This window comes from Tupaia chinensis, unplaced genomic scaffold (genome assembly GCF_000334495.1).
Source record: "Tupaia chinensis unplaced genomic scaffold, TupChi_1.0 Scaffold000093_1, whole genome shotgun sequence".
NCBI lineage: Eukaryota > Metazoa > Chordata > Mammalia > Scandentia > Tupaiidae > Tupaia > Tupaia belangeri.
In genome coordinates, this window is record NW_006159555.1 from 10,111,635 (window position 1) to 10,139,512 (window position 27,878).

At 41.4% G+C, this 27,878-nt stretch overlaps 1 protein-coding gene and 1 pseudogene across 3 annotated transcripts in view; both read left to right on the top strand.

The window, feature by feature from the left end:
• The window catches only part of NFX1 (nuclear transcription factor, X-box binding 1), an 84,454-nt gene that overhangs the window by 24,148 nt on the left and 32,428 nt on the right, over positions 1-27,878 (top strand). For all 3 annotated transcript variants that reach the window (XR_003548507.1, XM_006143102.3, XM_027769806.1), the window contains 8 exons: positions 2,399-2,504; positions 4,996-5,067; positions 8,209-8,348; positions 12,999-13,098; positions 13,182-13,399; positions 19,625-19,722; positions 22,887-22,917; positions 24,681-24,760. Coding sequence is in view for 2 of the 3 variants with exons in the window: in XM_006143102.3 (XP_006143164.1) it covers positions 2,399-2,504; positions 4,996-5,067; positions 8,209-8,348; positions 12,999-13,098; positions 13,182-13,399; positions 19,625-19,722; positions 22,887-22,917; positions 24,681-24,760 (845 nt within the window). In the remaining variant the exon portion in view is untranslated. The remainder of the gene's footprint in view (positions 1-2,398; positions 2,505-4,995; positions 5,068-8,208; positions 8,349-12,998; positions 13,099-13,181; positions 13,400-19,624; positions 19,723-22,886; positions 22,918-24,680; positions 24,761-27,878) is intronic.
• On the top strand, positions 25,220-25,632 carry LOC102479098 (NADH dehydrogenase [ubiquinone] iron-sulfur protein 5 pseudogene; annotated as a pseudogene).

A 27,878-nucleotide genomic window follows, 5' to 3' on the forward strand; every position in this document is an offset into this window, starting at 1 on the left:
AAAAAAAAAAATGCATATTTGACGACTGCAGCGAGCTGTATGGGCCCAGCTGGGGACTACTTTATAGTATGTTCATTCTACTCACTGGGGTTTATGCCTAAAGTCAGACTTGGGTTCATATATAGGTATGTGTCAGCTGTGCTAGCTATTGGATATATTTAGACTAATTAAGTTCATTGGCAGAACAATTGAATGGGGGGGGAGGCTTGGCGGGCAACCATGGATGCCAGGGACAATGGGGGAGGAGGATGGGACATAGCAGAGGGTGGGGGATGGGGAATCAAGGATGGCAAAACAAAAGGCAAGGTATGCAGGACATAAGAATTAGAAAATTATTTGCTGAGAACATGTATGTTGATGTGCTTGATTGAGCCAATGCACAGGGTATTTTGGATGGAAAATTCATTTGTGTGTTGTGATGGTGTATAGTGAATTAATGTAGAAAATGAATAAATTTTTAAAAATTAAAAAAAATAGCAGGTCAAGAGAATCACGTTTGGTGGAAATAGTGAATTCAGTTTGGAAATGTTGAGTTGGAAGTGTGGACAAGATATCTAGTAAGAGATGTCCAATTGACAGGCAGGAATATTTGAAGAGAGATCAGAATTTAGGGATGATAGACATAGCTGAATGGAGGTGAGACCCTAGTGGAGAAAGGGGCAAAGAGTGAGAAAAAAGTATAATCAGAATCCTCTCAAGGAAAAGGGAAAAACCATTTGGAGTCAGAGAAAAGAGGTAGAGGCACTGAGAGATATTGGGGACACCAGAGCACTATATTAGAGCAAGAAAGGCTTGTGTGATAGTCTGGAGATGTTGTTTGGGCCAGTAGAGAAACAAGAGCAGAAGTAGGAGGGGAAATGGGGTCATAGACATTGTCGGAAAAATTGTCCAAGTTCAATGATTAAGTAGAATATGGAAAGAAAAAGAATAGTCGGGGACGACACTAGATATTGACTATGTAGGGCTCTGTCAGTAATGGTGTTGCTAACAGAAATCAGGACTACAGAGGAGGAAGGGTTCTAGAGGGATGGTGCAAACTGGCTGTAGATAAAGTCAGTTTGAGGTAGTAGAAAAACCCCAGGCAGAGATGTTTAGCATCTGTAGGACTGAAACAGAATTCAGGGCTGGGCAAAAAAATGTAGACTTGGGAATCATTGGCTTTTAGATGCATTGAAACTCTCAATATGAATACAGTTTCTGAGACAGTGTAGGGGAAAAATCTGAGGCCAAGGATGGGAGGGCCATTGTTGTATAAATTTGCCCTGATGAGGATGAATTCAAGGACAAGGAGAAGTCTTATGCTTGTTTTGTTTTGTTTTGTTTTTTTCACTCTCCTCTGTGAGAAGTCTATGAAAAAGCTCAGTAAAGATTTACGGAGTGGGATCAGCAGATGGTATTATAGTCATGTCGCTACTCCTATGTAGTCAACTGTGGTTCAAGTCTCAAACCTGGCAGCTTAAAACTCAGGCCAGGTGTATGTGCGTGTGTGTACAAGATCCCAAAAGGAGACTGGAGGAGAAGGGATTGCAGTGTGTGTGTGTCTCTCTCTGTCTTTCTGGCAAGCGCACATTCCCTATAGCAAAAATCTCTTTCTTAAAAAAAAAGTATTTACAGAGTAGCATTGACTATAAAGTCATTTATAATCCGTTTATGCCTACTTTATAGCTTTAGAACAGGTGAGTGTCTGCTATACAGAGGCCTTTATGTCTTTTCAATCTCTTAGCACCTCCTCCTCCTTCCTCTGGTGCTCTCTCTTTTTATTCCCACTCTCTGATCCCTATAGCAGCTATTTCCATATTAATCCAGGGGCTCATTTAAGAAGGCTTACCTAACAGGTATTTGTCTTAGGTTGAATGTGTCCACTAGTCAAAGTGACATTTTTCGTAAGTAAAAATAACTTTTATTTATCTTTCCCAGATAATTCAGAATTCAAGATTTATCATATTCAGTAAAGTTTTTGATAAATAGTATTATATTCATCTTTTTACCTTAAGATGTAAAATAATGCATTTGTTGAACTAATGAAAACCACACTAAAATTTCTTGCTATCTAGCTATCTGTATTTTTTTTTTTTTTGAGAGGTTTTCGCTATAGGGCGCGTGCGCTCGCCAGACAGACAGAGAGAGACATAGAGACAGAAAGCGAGAAATCACCCCCCAGGGGGGATGGTGACGCCACAATCCCTTCTCCTCCATTCTCCTCTCGGGATCTTGGGCATGCATGCACACGCGCCCGGTGTGAGTTTTAAGCCACCGGGTCCGGGACGCGAACAGCTGTCGACTACGTGGGAGTCCAGCAACATAGCCATTATGCTAACTGCTGGTTCCCTATTTTTTTATTAAGTAAAAAATGTGGTTGAAGTTTGTACCATTGACTCTCTGATCTGATCTGTTTTAGGCAAGGTAAAGAATCCCGAATGGAGCCGGAATGAAATTCCACATAGCTGTGGTGAGGTTTGTAGAAAGAAACAGCCTGGCCAGGACTGCCCACACTCCTGTAACCTGTAAGTTGGAACACTAGACTCCTGGGGGTCCCTGCTCTACATGCGTTGCCAGTGGCTCTGAGTACACGTTTCTGGTTAGAATCCTTTGAACTGGGTGGCTCGGCATAGGAGACTATTAGCTGAGCACTTAATTTGTGCCAGGCACTCGATATAAGTTAGCTGGATGAATCCTTACCGGGGTCCAGTAATGTAGGTATTTGTCTTCTCCACTTTACAGATGAGTCTTAGAAAGGCCAGGTGCCTTACCTGGCATCACAGTGCTTGAATATGGTTGAGCTGAGGTTTCCAAAGCCAGTGCTGTTTCCCACTCTATTACACTGCTGGCTTCTAAGAAAAAATGAGACCCAGATAACTGTATCCTCTAATAATACCCACATCCAACAGTGTATAGGATAGCCTTCTGTCTGGTGAAAGGCAATTGTATGGAGTGCTATTGGACAGTGTTTCTAGTATGTGAATCCTTTTCCTATAGTCAATGGCCAGCTTCAGAATGCCTCAAGTCAGCTTCTAAATAATAACAGAAATGTACAGCAATATAGAAGTAGTTGGTTAGTTACAAATAAATTTCTATGGGCTCTAACATCAGACAAAGGTTTAAATCCTGGGTGGAATCCCTTAAATATTGGGTGATCAGAAAAGTCATGAGACTTTTATTTATAGAAAAATGTTGGAAAATACAAAAATATAGAAAAATATATCGTGACTTTTCCAGTGACCAAATAGTTGTGTGACCTTGGACAAGTTACTTACCTTCTCTAAGCCTGAATTTCTCCATCTGTAAAATAATGATATAAACAATATTACTTATCAGCCATGGAGTTCTATGAAAATTAAATGTTGTTGCACCTAGGAGGCTTGGTACAGAGTCTGGCAAGTGGGCAAGAAATACTGATTTTTGCTTTTATTAAACCTAAGAGTAAAATAGCTATCAGTGCTTCCCCTGCACAGAGCATGGGGGTATATTGTGCCAGGGGTCTTGTGATAATAGTGTGCAGGAGAATCTCACTGAGATAGAGCTGATTGACACCAGGTTAACAGTATGGCCTATGATCTGACTGCAGACCAGTAGAAAAGAAGTATAAAATACTCCCTTCTTCAAAGCAGACACACTGGTAAATTACACAGTGGTTCAGGAATACCATTACTTAAAACATTTTGGGAACTTTTTTTACTCTCAAGAGGTTTTTGCTATAGGGCATGTGCACTTACCAGATAGACAGAAACAGAGAGACAGCGAGAAATCATCCCCCATGGGAGATGGCCACTCCGCAATCCCTTCTCCTCCATTCTCCTCTCAGCATCTTGGACATGCACGCACATGTGCCTGGCATGAGTTCAAGCCACCAGGTCCAGGACTCAAACCGCAGTCGAATACATAGGAGTCCAGTGACATAGCCATTATGCCAACTGCTGGCCCCCATTTTGGGAACTTTTATGGCAATTTCCTTTGAGGGGAGGGAGCAATGTAAGTGATGGCTGATCACAATTCTTGGGGAATTAAAAGAATCAGGGGACCAGCAGTCTAATTCTAACCTACAGTATACCATGACCCTTACCCCTTGTCTCTCCCAGTTCCTTACCAACGTGATTCCCCTCATGTCAACCTTTTTTTTACTGTTCCCATTGTTAGCCCATTGCCTTGTTATTGCACTGCCTGATGAGAAAAGGTACTTCTCATGGATCTACTGGATTCGAACGCAGTTATTTTTGCTTAGCTTCTCATTTTCCACAGTACTCCTACCATTCACCTGAATGGCAAGCTATTCTTATCTTCATACACTGCTGTAAGTGGGCTAATGCAATATTTTAAAATGTCATCTTTGACTGTAATACCCAAATAAAATTAATATTTTGACTTGGGCTTTACATATTCTGGTTAAATATTGTAGGAACATAATGCCAGTGATATGCACAGTTGGTAGCATACGAAACTGCAGTGCCAGAAATTACACAACCAACCAGGAGGCTGGATCCCTGGCCCAGTCAAGCTGGAACCTGCCTAGTGTACATGCCTAAGATCCTGACAAGCTGGAGGGGCTGTTAGAAGGGGATTGCAGTATGATTAGATCCTGTTGAGGGTATTTCTCCCTCTAGCCCCACTTCACTCTCACATATGTGCACTCTATCTTGAATAAAATTGATAAACTTTTAAAAAATAGTTTTATTGGGGCCAGCAGGTGGTGTGATGGTTAAGGCACCGAATTCCCACTTGGTGGACTGTGGTTCAAGTCTCAGACCTGGCAGCTTGCTTTCTCACTTTCTTACCTTCTCTCTGTCTCTCTCTGGTGAGTTTTATAGCAAATTTTAAAATAATAACAATAAAATTAAATAAATAATTTTTAAAAATATTTTCATTAATTTCAGACAAAAGTAATACCTTTCAGAATAGATTTTATTTGTTGCCATATTCACAGTAGAACCCAGTTGAGACAGTTTTGTTCCAGTTTGGATACATGGGTATAGTTTACTCACTGAAGCCTTTCTTTTTCAGTCTCTGCCATCCCGGACCCTGCCCACCCTGCCCTGCCTTTATGACTAAAACATGTGAATGTGGACGAACCAGGTAAGGTTAGAATTGTATTCTAAAGAAGACCTCAATTTCCATGTTGATAATTTACTTGTGAATTTCTAAAATAAAAATTATTAGGTACATATAAATAATATTCTTCTATAAATAGTAGTTTCCTTTGCTGCTCCTGATCCCGTTTTTTTTGTATGTTTTGTTTTGTTTTGTTTTGTTTTGAGAGATTTTCACTGTAGGGCGCGTGCGCTCGCCAGACAGACAGAGACATAGAGGCAGAAAGCGAGAAATCACCCCCCAGGGGGGATGGTCACGCCGCAATCCCTTCTCCTCCATTCTCCTCTCGGGATCTTGGGCACGCACGCACACGCGCCCGGCGTGAGTTTTAAGCCACCGGGTCCGGGACACGAACCACGGTCGACTACATGGGAGTCCAGTGACATAGCCATTACGCTAACTGCTGGTTCCCCTGATCCTGTTTTACAACCTTATAAGTTGTTAAGAATTTGTATATACACAGTAAGATTCTGAGATTACCCATTTTGGGTGAAATGTCAAGATGAGAGGGATTTGTTTTTTGTTTTGTTTTTTGGAGAGGTTTTAGCTATAGGGCGCATGTACTCACCAGAAAGACAGAGAGACAGAAAGTGAGAAATCACCCCCACCAGGGAGGATGGCCACGCTGCAGTCTCCTCTTGGGATTTTGGGCACGCACGCACATGTGCCCGGCATGAGTGAAGGAGGGAAAGTTTTCCTGTGCTTTCCACAGTATCTGGCATCTAGGAGGTTTTCAGTGACTATTGTTGAATGAAATAATAACCTTAGAGCCTACCTTTTTCCATGATGCAAACTCTTTGGCATCATCAGTGTGAGGATTACTGGTAGTTATGGAGTGCCTCTAAATCCCAGAAAGAGCTTTAATTTCTGAACCGTGAGATGAGTTGGGGCCATGCAAATTTTCAGCATTGTGCATTTGCTTAGCATTTACTGAATTAAGAGGATAGCAGTGACCTGGGAGTCATGCAAGGGTTCTGAGTCAAAGGTCAGATCCGGGCTCTGCCACTTGCTGGTTGATCTTGGCAAGTTGCTTTGTCTCACTGAGCCTTTTGTTGTTGTTGTTTAATAGTAGAAATACTAAGTGGTACAGACCTGACAAAGAGGAGGCAGGCATGCAGATAGAAAAAGGCTTGGAGAGGGAACCAGCAGTTAGCGTAATGGCTATTTCGCTGGACTCCCACGTAGTCGACCGCGGTTCGTGTCCCGGACCCGGTGGCTTAAAACTCAACACCGGGCGCGTGTGCGTGCGTGCCCAAGATCCCAAGAGGAGAATGGAGGAGAAGGGATTGTGGCGTGACCATCCCCCCTGGGGTGTGATTTCTCGCTTTCTGTCTCTATGTCTTTCTCTGTCTGTCTGGCGAGCGCACGTGCCCTACAGTGAAAATCTCTCAAAAAAAAAAAAAAAAAAAAAGGCTTGGGAAAGGGAAAGACAGAGAGACAGAAAGTGAGAAATCACCCCCACCAGGGAGGATGGCCACGCTGCAGTCTCCTCTTGGGATTTTGGGCACGCACGCACATGTGCCCGGCATGAGTGAAGGAGGGAAAGTTTTCCTGTGCTTTCCACAGTATCTGGCATCTAGGAGGTTTTCAGTGACTATTGTTGAATGAAATAATAACCTTAGAGCCTACCTTTTTCCATGATGCAAACTCTTTGGCATCATCAGTGTGAGGATTACTGGTAGTTATGGAGTGCCTCTAAATCCCAGAAAGAGCTTTAATTTCTGAACCGTGAGATGAGTTGGGGCCATGCAAATTTTCAGCATTGTGCATTTGCTTAGCATTTACTGAATTAAGAGGATAGCAGTGACCTGGGAGTCATGCAAGGGTTCTGAGTCAAAGGTCAGATCCGGGCTCTGCCACTTGCTGGTTGATCTTGGCAAGTTGCTTTGTCTCACTGAGCCTTTTGTTGTTGTTGTTTAATAGTAGAAATACTAAGTGGTACAGACCTGACAAAGAGGAGGCAGGCATGCAGATAGAAAAAGGCTTGGAGAGGGAACCAGCAGTTAGCGTAATGGCTATTTCGCTGGACTCCCACGTAGTCGACCGCGGTTCGTGTCCCGGACCCGGTGGCTTAAAACTCAACACCGGGCGCGTGTGCGTGCGTGCCCAAGATCCCAAGAGGAGAATGGAGGAGAAGGGATTGTGGCGTGACCATCCCCCCTGGGGTGTGATTTCTCGCTTTCTGTCTCTATGTCTTTCTCTGTCTGTCTGGCGAGCGCACGTGCCCTACAGTGTAAAAATCTCCAAAAAAAAAAAAAAAAAAAAAGGCTTGGAGATAGGGAACTTCGGACCACTTGCCACTTGGGGCTGTTAAACCCTGTACTTGTCCTTGTGTAATGGTTTGGGATCAGTGTGCCCTGACAGCCATGGTATTTCATGTTAACATAATAAGCCAATGTTGGCGATTGTACTAACCACTGCAAACTGTTACGTATTTAACAGTTGCTACAAAATGTGTAGTTGAGATAGGAGTAGGAGATAGACTAAAATTCATCTTGCAGGAGAGTGGTCTTCCAAGTGTTAAATAGGTCCCCTGGAAAGAGAACTAGAGACAATGATCTGAAAGCACTTGGCCTTAATTCTTCTCTGACTGGTAAAATCAGGGTGCTTGTTAGAGTAAAGCTGGAATGATTTCCCCACCCTGTGTCAAACTCACATACAGTATGTTTTAAGTAGTGTAGTTAAAATGCCACAGTGCTGGACCCCAGGTCTTGTCAGATCTGGATACATGACAGCTATCCTTCCATATGTAAAGTAACTGTAGGAGTTAGGACTGAAACCCAAATCTTCTAATCCCTCATCCTAGGGCTCTATTCACTCCTGTGTTCTGTTTCGTGGCACTCAGATGAAATCACATAGAATACTCAGATACAGACTTCAGTTCTATACTCTTCAGAAAGTAGAGGAGAGAGAAATACAGATGGAAAAGAAAGAACAAAGGAAGAGAAAGAAGGATAGAGAAGGGGAGAGTAATTAAACAAGTAAGAATCGGAGGAGTGAGACATACAGAAAAGACAAGGGAAACAGTCAAGAGGAAGGTTCCGTAGTTTTTGAGGGGAGAGTTTGGGTTTCAGTGTTAGTTTAGGAGGAATTTAGACTGATTCTTGCCCTTCAACTTCTTTATAGGCACACAGTTCGCTGTGGCCAGGCCATCTCAGTCCACTGTTCTAGCCCATGTGAGAATGTTCTGAACTGTGGTCAGCATCACTGTGCTGAGCTATGCCATGCGGGTGAGTGCCAGCCATGCCGGATCATACTGAACCAGGGTAAGTGATGGGCACATGAGCTAGCCATGTGTATGTACTTCTCTAGAATCTTACTGATGGTTGTATTGGTGTATATTGATTGGTCTCAAACCTATTGTCAAAAGACTTTATTAGTTCCGGTATCTTGAGTAGAGACAACTGGAGATTTGTTAATGCTTGGGTGGTTTTCATTATTTTAGTTGCATGATACCGGTATAGGTCATTGTTTTATATAATTTGAATAGTACTTTTAGAATACTACTCAGGGCTGGCCCTGTAGCCTAGAGTTAAGGGACCAGAATCACACATGGCCAACCGTGGTTCAAACCCTAGGCTCAACAGCTTGCACAACATGCCAGGTTCATACATATGCATGTTCAAACTCCCAATAGGATGGAGAAATAGAGGAGGAGGGAGTACAGTATGACCGTACCTCATAAATGCTTTCTGTCGTTCTCTCTTTGGTGAGCACATGTGTTCTCTGGCAATGAAAAAGGAAAGAAAGGGGAGGCAATCAGGTGGCATAGTGGTTAAAATGTGGACTCCCACATGGTTGACTATGGTTCAAGTCCCAGACCCAGTGGCTTGAAACACACGTTGGGTGCATGTGCATGTGTGCCCAAAATCTTGAGAAGAGAATGGAGAAGGAATTGTAACGTGGCTATCTCCTTGGTGGGTGATTCTCACTTTGTCTTTCACTGTCTCTGTGTCTCTGGTGAGCACACACACCCTATTAGCAAAAATGTCTCTAAATAAATAAATAAATAATATGGAAAGAAAGAAGCAAGGAAATGCTATTCTAAAGTATCTATTTAAAAAGGACCTAGAAAGTCCAAAATAATCTTGAAAAAGAAAGAAGTTGAAAGACTTAAACTACCTGATTTCAAGATTTGTTAAACTTATTGTGACAGGACAGTTATTGGTATAAAAATGGCCTGATAGATCCATGAGAAAAAATAGATTCCAGGACTTGAACCACAGTTGACCATGTGGGAATCTGGCATCTTAACCTCCATGCCACCTGCTGACCTATAAATTTTTTTATGAACTAAAAATTTAAAGTGACACTTGCCTTCCTTTTGGCCAGAACCGCCATCTTCCAGTAACTCACCAAAATGATGAACACAAAAGAAAACATGTTTTACTTAGCTTTTAACATAGTATATAAAAAGTAGGAATGATGTATAAGAAATATCCCTAGACCTTGCAACTTAAGTTCCTTGAAGCCATCAGCTAAAATGTGGGTAAATAGGAACCAACAGAAAGGTAATGAAGCATTTTATTTTCAGAATTCCAGGAAGTATTAGAAAGAAATATACTTGGATAATGAAGATTTTCTTTTTCCTTACCTATTTTTTTCATAGTAAATATTTATATACTACTGACCAGATGTTGGAGGGACTGTTTTTTGTAAAAATGTCATATCAGGTCACCTAATTCTGCCTTTATTATGTTAACAGAAGTGAAAACTTAGAGAAATAAAAGGAATTATGGGGCCAGCAGTTGGTGCGTTGGTTGAGGGTGCTGATTCCAACATGGCCAACCATGGTTTGAGTCCTGTACCTAGCAGCTTGCTTTCTCACTGTCCTGCTCTCTCTCTTTCTCACTCTGGTCAAAATTTAAAAATAAATAAAGTTTAAATAATTAAAGAAGAAGTAAAAGGAATTATCTTTCAAAAAAATAAAAATGTAAAGTGCTTATGGGACCAGCGATGGCATAATGATTATGTCAGACTTCCACATGGCCAACCATGGTTCCAGTTTTGGACCCAGCGGCTTGAAACTCATGCCAGCTGCATGTATGTGTGTGCCCAAAATCCCAAGAGGAGAATGGAGGAGACGGGATTGTGGCATGGCCATCTTCCCTGTAGGGTGATTTCTCGCTTTCTGACTTTGTTTCTCCGGCTAGTACATGCATCCTATAGCAAAAAAATCTCTCTTAAAAAAGCAAACAAACAAAAAAATAAGGGGAAACCCCATTGCAGCCAAAACCTAGTCCTAATCTATGGCATCAACAGATACTCCTGGTCTGCCGTGTATTCCAGAAAGACCATGTACAAGAGGAAATACTCCACTATTGAATTCAGTATTAAAAAGAAAAAAAAAAGTTCTTGCCACTGTCACAAAACCAGTTGGTGGGGACAAGAATGGTGGTTTAAACTTCACAAAATGCCTAGGTATTATCCTACTGACAATGTGCCTTGAAAGCTATTGAGCCACAGCAAAAAACCCTTCAGTCAGCATGTGAGAAAGCTGTGAGCTAGCATCACTCCTGGGACCATTCTGATCATCCTCACTGGACGCCACAGAGGCAAGAGAGTGGTGAGCAACTGAGCAGTAGCTTGCTACTTGTGACTGGACCTCTGATCCTCAATCCCCCTGATTGAGTTCCACTGTGTAGAACACACCAGAAAATTATCATTGCCACTGCCACAAAAATTGTTATTAGTAAAGTAAAAATCCCAAACACCTCACTGATGCTTACTTTAATAAAAAGAAGCTGCGGAAGCTCAGACAACAGAAAGGTAAGATCTTTGACACAGAAAAGGAGAAATACAAAATTACAGAGCAGCACAGGGTTGATCAGAAAGCTGTGGACTCGCAAATTTTACCAAAAAAATTAAAGCTGTTCCTCAGCTTCAGGGCCGCCTACAATTCATATTTGCCCTTACAAATGGAGTTTATCCTTACAAATTGATGTTCTAAATTTCTTTTCTAGAACCTAATTCAATAACTGATCATTAGAAAAATAAAAATAAAGTGATACTAAGAAAATTATTTAAGTTACATTAATACATCTGAAACATAACTTCTTAAACTAACACATCTATAGCTGACCTCAGGAAATAAAAGAATCCATCATTTCTTGAACTCATAGGAAAATTGATAGACTGGGTTCTCTATCTAGTGAATAAAAGTCTTATGTTACTTGAAACTCTTTACTTAATGTGCATACCTGAAACATGTTACTTCAAATTCAGCATTAGTAGTATACAAATTATTAAATATTTTGCACCATCATTACAATTTTTTAATTTCTTTTTAGTAGCAGGGATCCTTTTTCAAACATTTTGTGTGAACCCCTCAAATCTGTGCTGCTTGGGTGAAGCGAGGATGGAGATTCAAGTGTCAAGACACTCCACCACACTACCAGCTGAGCTTATTCATCTCCTTCGGCATATCCAGGGGACCCCAGGAAGCTTTATAAGCCATGCTGTTCATCTTGCCCTTTGGACCAGATAGTATTCTCCCTTTTTTGGTAGTTTTTTGTTGTTGTTGTTTTTGCTTTTTTTTGTTTTTGCCATAAGGCACATGAGCTCACCAGAGAGAGGCAGAGAGAGACAGTGAAGGGAAAGTGAGAAATCACCTTTTGTGGAGGGTATGGACACATCACAATTCCTTCTCATTTATTCTCCTCCTGCAAGATTTTGGGCATGCTTACACAGGCACCTGACATAATTTTCTTTATCTTTTTTTTTTTTAAGAGAGACATTTTTGCTATAGGGTGTATGTGCTTGTCAGAGAGACAGAGATAAAGTAAGAAATCACTCCCCAGGGACCAGCAGGTGGTGTGGTGGCTAACGCTCTGGACACTCCCATATAGTCTACCACAGTTTAAGTCCTAGATGTGGTGGCTTGCTTTCTCACTTTCCCTGTCTCTCTGGTCAAATTAAAATAAATGAATGAATAAATAAAATTAAATAATTTTTAATTAAAAAAAAAGTAAGAAATCACTCCCCAGGCAGGATGGCCATGCTGCAGTCTCCATTCTCCTCAGGATTTTGGGCACACATCCACTGGCATCCAGCGTGAGTTTCAAGCCTCGGGATCCAGGACTCGAACCACAGCCATGTGGAAGTCCAGTACCTTAACCAAACCACCATGCCACCTGTTGAGCCCTAGGTAGTGTTCTATTAAGTTAGGAGTGGCTTCACTCTAGTGTTGCCCATAGAATGTGCTACAGAGGCACTGTGAGATATTGATAGAGTTTAACAGGGCCTTTTTTTTTTTTTTTAGAGATTTTCTCTATAGGGCGCATGCGCTTGCCAGACAGACAGACAGAGACATTAGAGACAGAAAGCAAGAAATCACCCCCCAGGGGGTATGGTCACGCCGCATTCCCTTCTCCTCTATTCTCCTCTTGGGATCTTGGGCACACACGCACACGCGCCCGGCGTGAGTTCTAAGCCACCGGGTCTGGGACGCGAACCGCAGTCGACTACGTGGGAGTCCAATGACATAGCCATTATGCTAACTGCTGATTCCCAACAGGGCCTTTTTAATTCCTCCCTGTGATATGAAGCTCTTAAGTTAGTCTTAGAGGTGCTGTATAAACCACATTCACATCTGAATCAGGTCTGAGCAATACTCTGGTGAATAGTATTTTATGTTTTCTTTTTTAAATAATTATTTTATTTAACTTTATTTATTTATTTTTAATTGGCCAGAGAGGGACAGAGCAAGAGAGAGCAAGAGTGAGAAAAGAGAGAGAGAGGGAAAGTGAGAAAGCAGGCTGCCAGGTCTAGGACTTGAACCTTGGTCGGTCATGTGGGAGTTCAGCGCCCTTAACCACCACCACGCCATCTGCCGGCCCTAGTATTTTGTGTTTTATTGATATTTTAAGTACTTGTACAGGTTACTAATTGTCTGTTTTTAAAATTGTGTCTTCAAGTATGCTACTGTGGCAGCACCTCCCGAGATGTGTTATGTGGAACAGACATAGGAAAATCTGATGGATTCGGGGACTTTGGCTGTTTAAAGATCTGTGGCAAGTAAGGTTTTTCATTTTCCTCAGTTAGAGTAAAACTGTGTTTTATGCAACAATTACGTAACAATCTGTTCTTTTTCTTAACAGGGACTTGAAATGTGGGAACCATACATGTTCTCAAGTGTGCCATCCTCAGCCTTGCCAGCTATGTCCACGCCTCCCCCAGCTGGTGCGCTGTTGCCCTTGTGGCCAAACTCCTCTCAGCCAGTTGCTAGAACTTGGAAGTAGTAGTCGGAAAACATGCATGGATCCTGTCCCATCCTGTGGAAAAGTGTGCGGCAAACCCCTGCCTTGTGGTTCCTTAGGTAACTAGTGGGCATAAAGTTGGCATTACAGATACTAACTTAAATGTTTAGCAACAGTAACTACTTAAGCAAAGTAGTGTTAAATACCAGTTACAATATCAGAGGCTCTTCTGACTATCAAAAGTACAGTACTTTTTCTTTCCTTCTCATGAGAGTGAAAACTCACATTTCCCCAAGTGATCTGTAATTCAGCTATTTAATTACTAACTCTGGACAACAGTGGGGAGATACTATTCCGTGCATGAGAGAATTCTCTTAGAAGCCTACATTACTGCAAACACCATATGTACTTTTTACTAATTCAGAGTTCAGCAAGTGTTTAAAAGCATTTTCATATAATAGGAACATGCTAACATAACTGTAAGTGAGATATTTAAGAACTGTTAGGTTGTTGGGAAAGTCATGATGTATTTTCTGTTTTTCTGTGCAAAAATGCTTCATGACTTTCCCAACAACCCAATAAAATTCTTTTTTTTTCCAAAAACCCCAAAAAAATTTTTTTTTTTTTTTTTTTTTTTTTTTTTTTTAGTTTTTTGCCATAGAGTGCATGCACTTACCAGAGAGATAAAAAGAGACAGAGCTAGTGAGAGAGAAAGTGAGAAATCACCCCCCAGAGGGCATAGCCATGCCATGGCCCCTTCTATTCTCCTCCTGGGATCCTCAGCATGCACACACATGTGTCCAGTGTGAGTTTCAATCCACCAGGACCAGGGCTTGAACCACGGTTGACCATGTGGAAGTTCAGTGACATAGCCAGTACATCATCTGCTGGCCCCCAGTCCAATAAAATTATATGTATGTAAAACTTCAGCCCTCAGATCATTCAAGGAAAGTTGTTTTCTATCACTAGGTTTCTCATGTAGCTGGTAACATGCATTGAAATCATTATGGATGAACATTTTTTCAAAATGTGCATTCTTTTTTTTAAACAGAGGTCACCAAAAGTCATTTATTTCCCATTCCTGATTCAGAGTTATAATTTTCACGAGTGTTATTTATTATATTACACTGAATACAGGGATACCCTCAGGGCCTGCTGAGGTTTTCCAGACCATTTGCACCATAGCAATGTGTAGTTTGAATTGTTTTATCTGCTTTTTAAAGCTTTTTGCTGTTTCTTTTTTTTTTTTTTAAGAATTATTTTATTTAACTTTATTTATTTATTCATTTCAGTTTGACCAGAGAGGAACAGAGTGAGTGAGTGAAAGAGAGAGAAAGGGAAAGTGAGAAAGCCAGCCTCCAAGTTCAGGATTCAAACTGTGGTCGGCCATGTGAGAGTCCAGCACCCTTAACCACCACACCACCTGCCAGCCCCACTGTTTATTTTCTTATCAGTATTTTTAGTATACCTGTCTGCCTACCTATAGTAATTCCTCCTTCCTTCTGATTTGTGTCTTCTGATTATTTTGTATAGAAACCAGAAAAAGTTTATTGGAATTGGATATAAAATAATAGTTTAACTAAGCCTGTCTGACTTAATCTTTGGAGAATGTGTATGTGCAGTTTCAAAGTAATTTGGCAACCTCTCTCCTAAGTGAGTATTTAGAAACCTGAATTCAGAAAAATGAATGTAAGCAACTGAGATTGAATAGGAAAGATATATCTTTAAGCATGCACCTTCTTAGGTTAAGTTAGGTTCTTTATATTTGATTTTCTTTTTTGGGGGGCACAGGGAGAGGTTTTTGTTATAGGGTGCGTGCGCTTGCCAGAAAGATAGAGAAACAGAGAGACAGAAAGCGAGAAATCACCCCCAAAAGGGATGATTTCGCCACAATCCCTTCTCTTCCATTCTCCTCTTGGGATCTTGGGCCCGCATGCACACACACACATGCCCAGTGTTTGTTTAAGCTACCGGGTCCGGGACTTGAACCATGGTTGACTACATGGGAGTCCAGCGACATAGCCATTACGCCAACTTGCTGGTCTCTTGATTTTCATTTTATTATAAAGAAATATCTGACATTTCTTCTAAGTACCAACAGCAATACATAAAAGCACACTACTTAATCCTTTTTCTCAATCTGACGTTAAAATTATGTATATTTAATTTGTAGTCCAGGGAACCAGCGGTTAGCGTAATGGCTATGTCTCTAGACTCCCACGTAGTCGACCGCGGTTCGCGTCCCGGACCTGGTGACTTAAAACTCACGCCAGGTGCGTGTGTGTGCGTGCCCAGGATCCCGAGAGGAGAATGGAGGAAAGGGGATTGCGGCGTGACCATCCTCCCTGGGGGGTGATTTCTCACTTTCTGTCTCTCTGTCTCTCTCTGTCTGTCTGGCGAGCACACACGCCCTATAGCGAAAACCTCTCCAAAAAAAAATATATATATATATAGAGAGAGAGAGAGAGAGTCCAGCTGCATTAGGAAAATCAGTTGTTTGTTGGTTCCTTGCCTACTGTAATGTAGAGAGCAAATGTCTTCTAGAAGAATGGTAAAGATCTTCCCTTTTAGAAAACATATGTTAGTTTTGTAAATAACTTTGTATGGGGACTAACAGATAGTGTAATGGTTATGTTATTGGATTCACACATAGTCAACTGCGGTTCGAGTCCTGGACCTTAAAACTCATACCTGGCACTTTCGTGTGCATGCCCAAGATCTTGAGAGGAGCATGGAGGAGAAGGGTTTGCAGAGTGGCCATCCCCACCGGAGGGAGTAATTTCTCACTTTCTAACTCTCTGTCTGTCCGTGAGTACACATGCCCGGTAGCAAAAATCTCTTAAAAATCATGGGACCAGCAGATGGTGTAATGGTTACGTCGCTGGACTCCCATGTAGTCGACCGCACTCAAGAAGGGGCTTCCTTTGCTCTCAGCACTTGGTCAAAGGTTACCAGATATCCCTGAGAGAGGTAGACTGCCAATGTTTCTCATGCTGTCCATCTCTAGGTTGAAGAGGCTGAATTTTTGATGAGTGCAGCTGACAGGCTGGTGACTGCCTTCCTTCACTCAGTCCCTACCCATACATGGAATGGAGGCTTGACCTCATTTGCAGTAGAATACTGGGGACCCTGGTCATCCTTATCCCAGCTCATTCATAGACAAAGAATCTACTTAAAGAAGCAAGCCAAGAGAAACAGAGACTACTCGCCCACTCAGCATCCAGACTAGTACCACAAAGATTTTTTCCCAAGAGAGAGGCAGTCCATAAGCGCACGCCAATGTAATCCCCAAAGGAACTGTTGTTATTTGAAACAGAGTGTGGGGAAAGTGTTTTCTAAGGACATTTTAGAAAATAATAGCTTCTTTTAATTAAGAATAGCAAACTAAATGATAAGCCAGTTAGTTCACCAGAGAGAACCTTAAGAGAGATAGCCGACAGGACCAGCAGTTAGCATAATGGCAATGTCACTGAACTCCCATGTAGTCAACCACAGTTCAAGTCCTGGACCCGGCTTAAACTCACGCCGGGCTCATGTGCGTGCGTGCCCAAGATCCCAAGTGGAGAATGGAGGAGAGGGGATTGCGGTACGGTCATCCCCCCGGGGGGTGGTTTTTCGCTTTCTGTCTCTTTGTCTCTCTCTCTTTCTGGCAAGTGCATGCGCCCTATAGCAAAAAAAAAAAAAAAAGAGAGAGAGAGAGAGAGAGAGAGAGCCGAGAGGAGCCCTCCCTGAGTTCAAAATAAATCTCAAGACTTACCTTAGAGGCTACCGCTTCCCATATTTAATTGGATCTGACTGCCAAACAGTTTATGCCCCAGGGTATTACCAAAAACAGTACAGATGGCAATCAGCAGAGCTTCAGGGATGAATATAATCCACATGAGACATACAATTTAACAGAGAGATCAGATGAAAGAAATAGTCAAAAAGGGGACTGGTTAAAACCACCATCATAGTGAGTGTGCACCCCTCAAGGCTGTGCCAGCCAGAGTGACACAATGGTTTCATACTGTAGGAGAAGGAGACTAAAATAATCTAGCCAAGTCACAAAACACATAAACAAGCAAGCTATAACAAAAAGCTGTGGATAACATTCAGAGTTGCTATAAACAGGCAAGAGAAACTGCTTGTGAGAATGACCAAGGGTCTAATTTAACAAAGACTTGAAGATACCATTTATGAATATGTTCTTAGTATTGAAGGAAATAATCCTTTTTTTTTTTTTTTTGGAGAGTTTTTTTGCTATAGGGCATGTGCGCTTGCCAGAAAGAAAGAGACAGAATGCGGGAAATCACACCCTGGGAGGATGGCTATGCCACAGTCCCTTCTCCTTCTTTCTCCTCTCAGGATCTTGGGCACGCGAGTAAACGCCGCGCCTCTTGTGAGTTTAAGCCACTGGGTCTGGGACTCGAACCTCGGTTGACTACATGGTAGTCCAGAGACATAGCCATTATGTCAACTGCTGGTCCCAAAGGAAATAATGCTTAAAGAGATAAAAGAAGGTATAAAAATAGTTTCTCTAAAGATAGAGAATATCAATAGATAGATAGATATTATAAAAAGAATGAACCAAATGAAAATTATGGAGTTACAAGTACAATGACTAGGACCAGTCCCATAGCCTAGTGATTAAGGGAATCAGAACCCACATAGCTGACCACAGTTCAAATCCTAGCTCTGGTGACTTGGAAAACACACCAGGTGTATGGGTGTGTATGGGATTTGCACCCAAAATCCCATATAGGAGAAAAAAAGGAGAAGGGATTGTGATGTGACTATACCCCATTGGGGGTTGATCTCTCTCTCTGTGGCAAGCTCAGACATCCTCTGAAAATACTTTTTAAAAAGTACAATGATTGGGGACTAGCAGTTAGCGTAATGGCGATGTCACTGGACTCCCATGTAGTCGGCCGTGGTTCGAGTCGACCCGGTGGCTTAAACTCACGCCAGGCGCGTGTGTGTGCGTGCCCAAGATCCCAAGAGGAGAATGTAGGAGAAGGGCTTGTGCCGTGGCCATCCCCCCGGGTAGTAATTTCGCGCTTTCTGTCTCTCTGTCTCTGTCTTTCTGGCGAGCGCACTCACCCTATAACAAAAACCTCTCCAAAAAAAAAGAAAAAGAAAAAAAAGTACAATGATGGAAATGAAAAATTAACTAAAGGGTGTCAACAGTAGATTTAGCTTTCAGAAGAAATGACGAGTGCATGTGAAAACAGGTTGAAAGAGGCCAGCCCATGGGCTGGTAGTTAAGGTAAGGTGGCCAAGTCCCACATGGCTGACCCTGTGGTTTGAGTCCCAGACCCAGTGGCTTGAAAAACACAACTGGGCACATGTGCATGTGTCCCCAGAATCTCAACAGGAGGGAGAAATGGAGGAAAAGGGAGTACAGTATGGCTATCGCCTACTGGGGGTTGTGGGGGGTCCTTTCTCACTTTGCCGTCTCTCTCTCTCTCTTTCTGTTTTATTTTTTTTTATTTCCTCTCTCTCTCTAGCAAGTGTACATGCCCTCTGACAGATTTAAAAAAAAAAAAAGACTTTGGGTGATCCCTATGCAGTCCTTGAATCAGGACTTGTCCTACATGTAATTTAGCAGAATAATTGCCAACCACTTATCACTAGACACACACAGAGCTTAATCTTAGTAAGATTATGGATCATACTTTCCAAATATTAATAAATCCCCAGATGAATTTCAGAATCAAGAGCATTTCAAGCCATGGATGACTACAATTTTAAGAAGATCCATGTCTTTTTTTTTTTTTTTTTTTTTTTTTTTTTTTTTTTTTTTAGGGGGGCTTGCGCTCCCCAGAAAGGGTATAAGGGCGCATGTGCTCGCCAGAAAGAGGGAGACAGAAAGTGAGAAATCACCCCCCAGGGGGGATGACCACTCCGCAATCCCATCTCCTCCATTCTCCTCGTGAGATCTTGGGCATGCACGCACATGCGCCTGGCGTGAGTTTAAGCCTCTGGGTCTAGGACTTGAACCGCAGTCGACTACATGGGAGTCCAGCAAAATAGCCATTATGCTAACCCCTGGTCCGAAGAAGATCCATGTCTTAACTGGAGACTTGGGGCCTAAAGAAAGAGTCAGAAAAATCTATTCTTTGACTTAGACAAAGCATTACACACTCTAAAGCGTACTCCACTGACTGCCTCTGAGCCCTGAACTTGTCAGAAAAGCCCAGCCTGCTGGATAAAGGGATGATAAGGAAAGAAGTACTATGTCCCTCCCCTCAACTCTGATTCTGAAGTTATAGGGAATAGAGATAGATCAGTGTGACCAGTGAATTTAAGAGTACGGAATGAGTAGTAGTTTTCATTCCCAGCTTTTTTCATTTTTATTGAAGATTTCATTCATACCTGTGAAAAGCTCTGCCATGAAGGAGACTGTGGACCATGCTCTCGCACATCAGTTATTTCCTGCAGATGTTCTTCTAGAACAAAGGTAAATCCTAAGCAATACTAGAATTGTTGCCTTCAATGCCTTTTAAAATGGTGATTATGGAAGAAAGTTTTATTCCTGTCATACTACGTATGATTCACTGAATCCAGCCAATATATACTGCCACCTACTAAGGGCCAGTTGTAGGATAGGTCTTGGGTGGTTGCAGCATTCAACCAGTAATGGGGATAAGGAAAGTTTATAGATAGTGCTACCAAATGCAAGTGTGATAATGCTTGATGCATGAAAAGAGGAACAGTAGCATTGTTTTAAAGATTTAGTCAACTAAGAAATTAAAGAGAACACAGTCCACAAGACTGCCCTCACTTCTGACACCTACTGCAGGAGTTTTAGATAACTACTAAATTGCAGTGGTCCATATGACTGCTAATACTAACGTCTGATACCACCTGCAAGTGTAGTGGTTCCCAAGACCACCTTACATTCTTGATAATTTGGTAGGACTCCCTAAACTCACTAAAAGCTATTACATATTATATGGTTACAATTTTATTTCAAGTAAAAGATAGGTACAGATTAAAATAAGTCAAAGGAAGAAGCATATAAGGGCACAGTCCAAAAAATACTAAATACAGAGCTTTATTTGTCCTCTCCCTTTGGACTCTTGACAGTTTACTGTCTTGGCCTTTAATGGGTTACAGAGTATTGCCAACCAGGGAAATTCACCCAGACTTGGGTGTTCAACATGGAGATCTTAGTCTCCAGTCTCTCCAGAGGTCTGCTGGTACTGCATGACCCAAACCCCCCACTAAAACACTATCCAGTGTGGCCAAGCTTCTTCTAAACCACATTATTAGACTATCCAGAGACCCAAAGTCTCAGACAAGTAGTGACACGCCTATCAGTCACGGCATTGGCTTAGAGATCACTTCTCAGAAGCCAAGTGCAAAGTCCAGACCTCTCTGGGTAAGGTTAATTCTTCACTTGCAACTATTTTGTCAGTATCTACTTTCCACACTTAGTTTTGATTGGACTTGGTGTTACTAAAGGGCCAAGTTACCATTTTGGAGTTAGGCTGTAGTTTCCATTCCTATATCTGTAACCAGAAGAGTCAGGAAGCCTTCTTATGGAAGTCAAACATGTGCAGTTTTTGGTTTTTTTCCTAAAGGCAATCACAATGTACGTGGGGCAGTAGAGGTATCTTGAACATCAGATACAGAACCGCTTTTTACTTTGTAAATACCACATTAAAGACTGTGAAATACTGTGATTTAGTAATCACAGATTTAGTAATGCCCAAAGGTGCTCTGTATCCAAGAATTACAAGCCGAGTTGGGATATAAAAGCTAGAAATGGCTTTCTCCCCAACAGTCTGTTTATCTCTGTGTTCTGTTGCTTCTCATTTCCTCTTTGTCCTCACTCGCTCTAATAATGAACCCCATGGCTGTGAGTATATTCTTAAACAGCTATGTGTAAATTGAATTTGGATGAAGATTTTTCTATAATTGCTGAAGAAGCTCATTATTATACAAATCCTGTTAAGCCCTTTTGACAAAAGCTTCAAAAGTTGATAAACACCTTATTATTTAACCAGACTTTTCATGAGTATCAGTTTTTCGTTAACCTTTTTTAAATTTTTTGTAACGAAATGAGCTTTTCCACTGTAGTGACTTTTCTTGATAGATAAAATTTGTTTCATAAGGCTTCAAAGTTATATTTTTTTATTTTTAATTTTCATCACTTTGGTCTTTGAGTAACATATGCTGTATCTTATTTACTACCTTATAATTTTTTTAAATGCCATATTTAAATTTTTTTGGTAACATGCAGAAATTTATGGACAGTTTTTTGAGTTTATTTCTCCTGTGAGAGAGACAAAGAGACAGGCACCCTTAAGTATCCCTATGCAATGATCCACCGTCAGTCTCAGCTGGCTCAGATCATAGGCGGTGCACAGTTGGTGTGCTCAGGTATGTCCCAACACTTGAACCCAGTGCTTTGCCACATGACTCCATTGTGTTACTAGTGCATCACTACCTGGCCCCTATTGTCTATTTTCAATTTTTTGAGGGGATTTTTTTTTTCCTTATAGTGTTTGTGCACTCACCAGAGAAAGAAAGAGACAGACGGGAAGTGAGAAAGTGTTCCCCAGCATTACCGCAGTCCCTTCTCCTCCGTTTTCCTCTTGAGAATCTGGGTGCACACACACATGCTCCAAGCATGTTTCTTAAGCTGTCACAGTCATCCCATGTGAGATCCAGCAGCCTTGACCACTACACAAGTGGCTGGCCCTCTTTTTGTTTTAATATTGCCAGAGGATACGTGCACCATGAGAGAGAGAGAGAGAAAACCCACTAGTGGGGTGTGGTTGTACCACACTCCTTTTCCTTCATCTTTCTATCCCATTAGGATTTAGGGCACACATGCACATGTGCCCAGCACGTTTTTTCAAGCTGTCAGGGCCAGAACTCAAACCACAGTTGGCTATGTGGGATCCAGTTCCCAGTGCACAGTGCCTAACCACTGTGTTACAGAGTTAGCACTATTCAATTTTTTTTTCTTTTTCTTTTTTTTTTTTTTTGAGAGATTTTTGCTATAGATCACATGTATTTGCTTCAGCAACAGAGAGACAGAAAAGAAATCACTCCCTGGGGGAATAGACTGCAAGTCCCTTCTCCATTCTCTTCTCAGGATCTTGGGCATGCACACACACACCCAACGTGAATTTTAAACCACTGGGTCTGGGACTTGAACTGTGGTAGACTACATGGGAGTCTAGCCACATAACCATTACGCCATCTGCTGTTCTCTCTATTTTCAATTTTTACATCTGTTTTTTTTCTGACTGTACTCTTGACAAATGATTACATCTCTTTGCTTTTGCGTACCTTTAACAGTCTCTTTTTCCATTCAAATTTCATAATTTGTAATTTGTTTTTGCATTTGGAGACCAGACCACAAAACATTGTTAGAATTGTATTCGTGTGAAAAGTCAGTAAACCCAGGATCCTTCTGGACTAACTCAGATTAATATAGAGGTTGGGCTAGTTCCAGGCAGGTGAAGTTGGTACATAAGTGACTGTCAGAGAAGTTAGGATATCTGGGATGTAATTACTACACATGCTAACATTTACCATCATACTGTAGTTGAGTTGTTTCAGTTATTACTAAAGAAGTGATGGTTTTTTATTTTTGTTTTCCCATAGGAGCTTCCATGTACCAGTCTCAAAAGTGAAGGTATGACTGGGAATGGGCATAAAGGAATTTTCTGGGATGGAGGTAATCTGTATCTTGATGGGGATTAGCTTATGTATTTGGCAAAATTCAGTGAAGATGCACTTAAGATTTGTGCATTTTGAGGCTGTTAGTGGAGTAGTGGTTGAGGTGCTGGACTCCCACATGGCTGACCGCAGTTCAGGTCCTAGACCTGGCAGCTTCTTTTCTCACTTTCCCTCTCTCTGGTCAAATTAAGAATAATCATAAATAAAATAAAATAAATAATTCTTAAAAAAAAAAAAAACAGATTTGTGCATTTCTTTGTATAACTTTACCTAAAAAGAAGAAAATGAATAGAATTCTATTTTAGTTCATGAAATACTGATCATTTTCAGCTAATTGTACTCCTGCCGACAGATTGCTTAGAAATGCATGAAAAATAAGATAAATTGGTGGGTAGATAGAAGAATGGATAGATATATGAAAAGTAGAATTGAGGTCTAGTGGGTTTATGAGTATTCACTGTAAAATTTTTTCGACTTCTTTATATGTTTGAAATTTTCATAAACAATGTTGGAGTCAGGGAGTAAGAATTCTAATGAAGTCAACTTTTTTTTTTTAAAGAATTATTTAATTTGATTTATTTATTATTATTCAATTTGACCAGAGAGAAACAAACAGGGAGAGTGAGAAGGCAAGTCACCAGGTTCAGGACTTGAACCACAGTTGGCCATGCTGGAGTCCAGCACCTTAACCACTTCTCCGTTTGCTGGACCTGAAGTTAACTTTTTACACAAACTTTGATATTTGATCCCTGTCGGGCTTGATGGGATACCCGGACAGGAATGCAGCCAGTAGCCTTCTTAATCCTGAGTTCTAAAATGTTGTCTCTTTCTTAGTCCCTGATCTATTCTGATTCATTCTTTCTCTGTTTCAATAACCATTACATAATCTGTTTAAACCACCTTAAAACCTTTTTGGAAAAGTGATAGACAAGTGCCAGCCTGTGGTGTGGCGGTTAAGGCAGTTGGATCTGACATGACCAATTGCACAGTACAAGTCCCTAACCCTGCTGCTTGAAAATCATGCCAGGCACACCCAAAATCCCGAGAGGAGAATGGAGAAGAGATTGCAGTGATTTGTCACTCTCCCTGTCTCTCTCTCTCTCTCTCTCTCTCTCCCCCCTCCCAACCCACCCTAACCCCGCAAGAATATGCACCCTAAAGTAAAACTGAAGAAAAATAAAGAATAATGATCCCACACTCACACCATATACATTCACCTATCCTCAACAATTATCAGCATTTTGCCTTTCTTGTTTGATTTGTCCTTCCCTCCCTACTTTTTATTTTTTTGCTAGAATACTTTGAGAACAAATTTCAGTTAAATTATTCTCCTCTCGGGATCTTGGGCACGCACGCACACGTGCCCAGCGTGAGTTTTAAGCTACCAGGTCTAGGACTTGAACCGCGGTCCACTACATGGGAGTCCAGCAACATAGCCATTACGCTAACTGCTGGTCCTGATGATTTTTTTTTAATCTTAGAGCTCGTATGCTTACTGGAAAGAGAGAGACAGACAGGCAGATATAGTGAGATGGAAACAGAAATCACCCCTAGGGGGGATGGCCAGGCTGCAATCTTCTCCATTATTTATAGCTATAAATAATTTATTTATATTACATTTATACTTCTTCAGTCGACCGTCGCTCAGATATTTGTTGAATGAATGCTTATATCCTTTGCTTTTTTTTTTCTTTTTTCCTTTTTAATTGGCCACAACAGATGCTACATTTATGTGTGACAAGCGGTGTAACAAGAAACGGTTATGTGGACGGCATAAATGTAACGAGATATGCTGTGTGGTAAGTGGATTTATCATTAAGCATAAGCAGATTGCATTCATTTAGGAGCTGAGCTTTTAGAAACCTCAGCCATCTGGAATGTAGCCCAGACTTAAAAATCACTGAGAAGATCCCCTTAGCAGCAGTAAGAGAGCTCTCATAGTTCCCACATTCATTCTTGACTTTTAGCCTTGAGCCAGGTCAAGAAGTCAGCCAGTGGCATCCATTGGCAACAGAGAAGAAGAAAAAGAGGAAAGTCAAAAGCCTGAGGCCCCATAATTCAAGACTTCTTGAAGAGTACACATTCTTTTACAGGAGATTTTATGTTGTTCCAACACAGACTGACCTAGACTTAGCAATGTGGGCTTCAGATTTCATGCACTGCTTAGGCAGATCAGTGGGTAAAGTTTGACATTTCATGGGGCCAGCAGGTGGTGTGATAGTTAAAGATACTCAGCTCCCAAGCTGGTGGTTCTGAAGTGGCAGCCAGCTAGAAGACAAGGGCAGTGTGGTGGGCAGTCATGCCTTTCCTTGATGTGCAGAAAAGGCTGGGCATTAATGTAGATTGCTAGATGACAATCCAAAGTGGTGAACAGCCCCACGAACTCCCATCTCAATGCATGCTTTTGAAAAAGAATGGATAGGCTATGCACATGGAATTGGTGGTATCCGGGCAGAGGAAGAGTGCAAGCTAGAATTCAGTGATTTCATAGAATGAATGGTTCGGCAGAAAATGATAAAATGCATGAATGCCACCAGGATACAGTGGGGAAAGCTAATAAATGAAGGAAAGTACATCCCTCCACCTCAGCACTCAGGCCAGGGGGAGCCTAGGCCCTGAGCAGAGCTGATGATGATAGCTGGAAGCTGATTTTCATGTTCACTAATCTCCACTAGAAAGATATTTCCTTGAAAACCTCTTTGTAGAAGTATGAAAATAAAGGATTACTTCATCCTAAAAAAAAAAAAAGAGAGAGAGACACTGGACTCCCACATGGCTGAGTGTGGTTCAAGTCTCAGACCTGGCAGCTTGCTTTCTCACCTTATCTCTCTCTCTCTCTCTCTCTCTCTCTCTCTGTCTTTCTCTGGTCAAATTTAAAAGATAAAAATAAATAAAGTTAAATAAAATAATTATTTTAAAAAATGAGTATGGGGAACCAGCAGATGGTGTATGGGCTATGTCACTGGACTCCCATGTAATCAACCGCAGTTCAAGTCCTGAACCTAGTGACTTAAACTCACGCTGGGCACATGCGCATGTATACCCCAGGATCCCAAGAGGAGAATGAAGGAGAAGGGACTGCAGCATGACCATCACCCTTAGGGGTGATTTCTCGCTTTCTGTCTGCCTCTCTCTCTTTCTTTCTGGTGAGATCATACCACCCTATAGCAAAAACTTCTCAAAAAAAAAAAAAAATGAGTATGGTATTTTTAGTGGAGCAAGTTTTACTTATTGAAATAGTCACTAATTAAAAGAAGTAGTTACTACCTGGGGCCAGCCGGTGGCACAGTGATTAAAGTGGCTGGATCCCACATGACTGACTGTGACTCAAGTCTTGGTCCCATTGGTTTGTAAAACACAATAGGGGTGTGTGTGTGTGTGTGTGTGTGTACGTACACATGCCCAAAATTCCAAGGGGGGTGGAAGAGAAGGGATTGCAGCATGGTCATCCATCTGGGAAACTTTTTCACTTTCCCCCTCTGTCTATCTCTCTTTCTCTGCCGAATGCACACCTCCTATAACAATTTTGTTTTTAAAGAATTTTTCTACAGGTCATACATACTCATCAGAGAGAAGAGAGAAAGTGAGAAAGCAAGCCACCAGGTCTAGGACTCAAACCATAATCAGCCATGCAGGAGCCCAGTGCTTCAATCACCACACCATCTACTGGCCCCATATAACAAAAAATTCTTTTTGAAGAATTATTTTTTCTGAGGACCAGCAGGTGGTGTGGTGGTTAAGGCGCTGGACACTCCCACATGGCTGACCATGGTTCAAGTCCCAGACCTGGTGGCTTGCTTTCACGCTTTTTCTCTCTCTTGTCTTTCTCTCTCTCTCTCTGGTCAAATTAAAATAAATGAATGAAATTTAAATTTGAAATAAATATTTTTTTTTAAAAAAAGAATTGTTTTTTCTTATTTAACTTTATTTATTTATTTATTTAAATTTGACCAGAGAGAGAGAGAGAAAGACAAGAGAGAGAAAAAGCGTGAAAGCAAGCCACCAGGTCCAGGATTTGAAACACGATGGGCCATGTGGGAGTCCAGTGCCCTTAACAACCATACCACCTGCTGGCCCCAACAATTTTTTTTTAAAAAAGAAGTACTACAAGGACCAGCAGATGGCGTAATGGTTACGTCCCACGTGGTCTACTACAGTTTGAGTCCCAGACCCAGAGGCCTCAAACTCACACCAGACATGTGTGTGTGCATGCCCAAAATCCTGAGAGAATGTAAGAGAAGGGATTGCAGCATGGCCATCCCCTCAAGGAGATGATTTTTCTCTTTCTGTCTCTCTCTGATGAGCACAGGCACCCTATAGCAAAAATCTCTCTTAAAAAAAAAAAAAAAGAAAAGAAAAGAAATAGTAGTACTATCTGACTGTTGGTATTATACTATCTTGTCATACATATATGCTATCAATTTAATAAAACAAGATAGATGTGTATGTATATGACAAGGTAACATATATGTACATGTATGTGTATATGCACATATATATGCATATATAAACATATATAACAGTAGCAACAGCAAGATAATACATGTACCACATACCTATATACATCTATGTATGTAAAATCTATAATTCTTTTTTTTTTTAAGGTTTTTGCCAGAGGGGGTGTGTGCTTGCTGGGACAGACAGACAGACAGTGAGAAGGAAAGTGAGAAATAACTACCAGGAGGGTGGGTCATGCCACGATCTGTTCTTTCTTTCTTTATTTTTTTAAATTATTTACTTTTTTTCATTCATTCATTTTATTTTAATTTGACCAGAGAGATACACAGAGAGAGAGAGAAAGAGGGAAAGTGAGAAAGCAAGCCACCAGGTCCAGGACTCAAACCATGGTCAGCCATGTGGGAGTGTCCAGCGCCTTACCCACCACACCACCTGCTGATCCCAACGATCTGTTCTTCA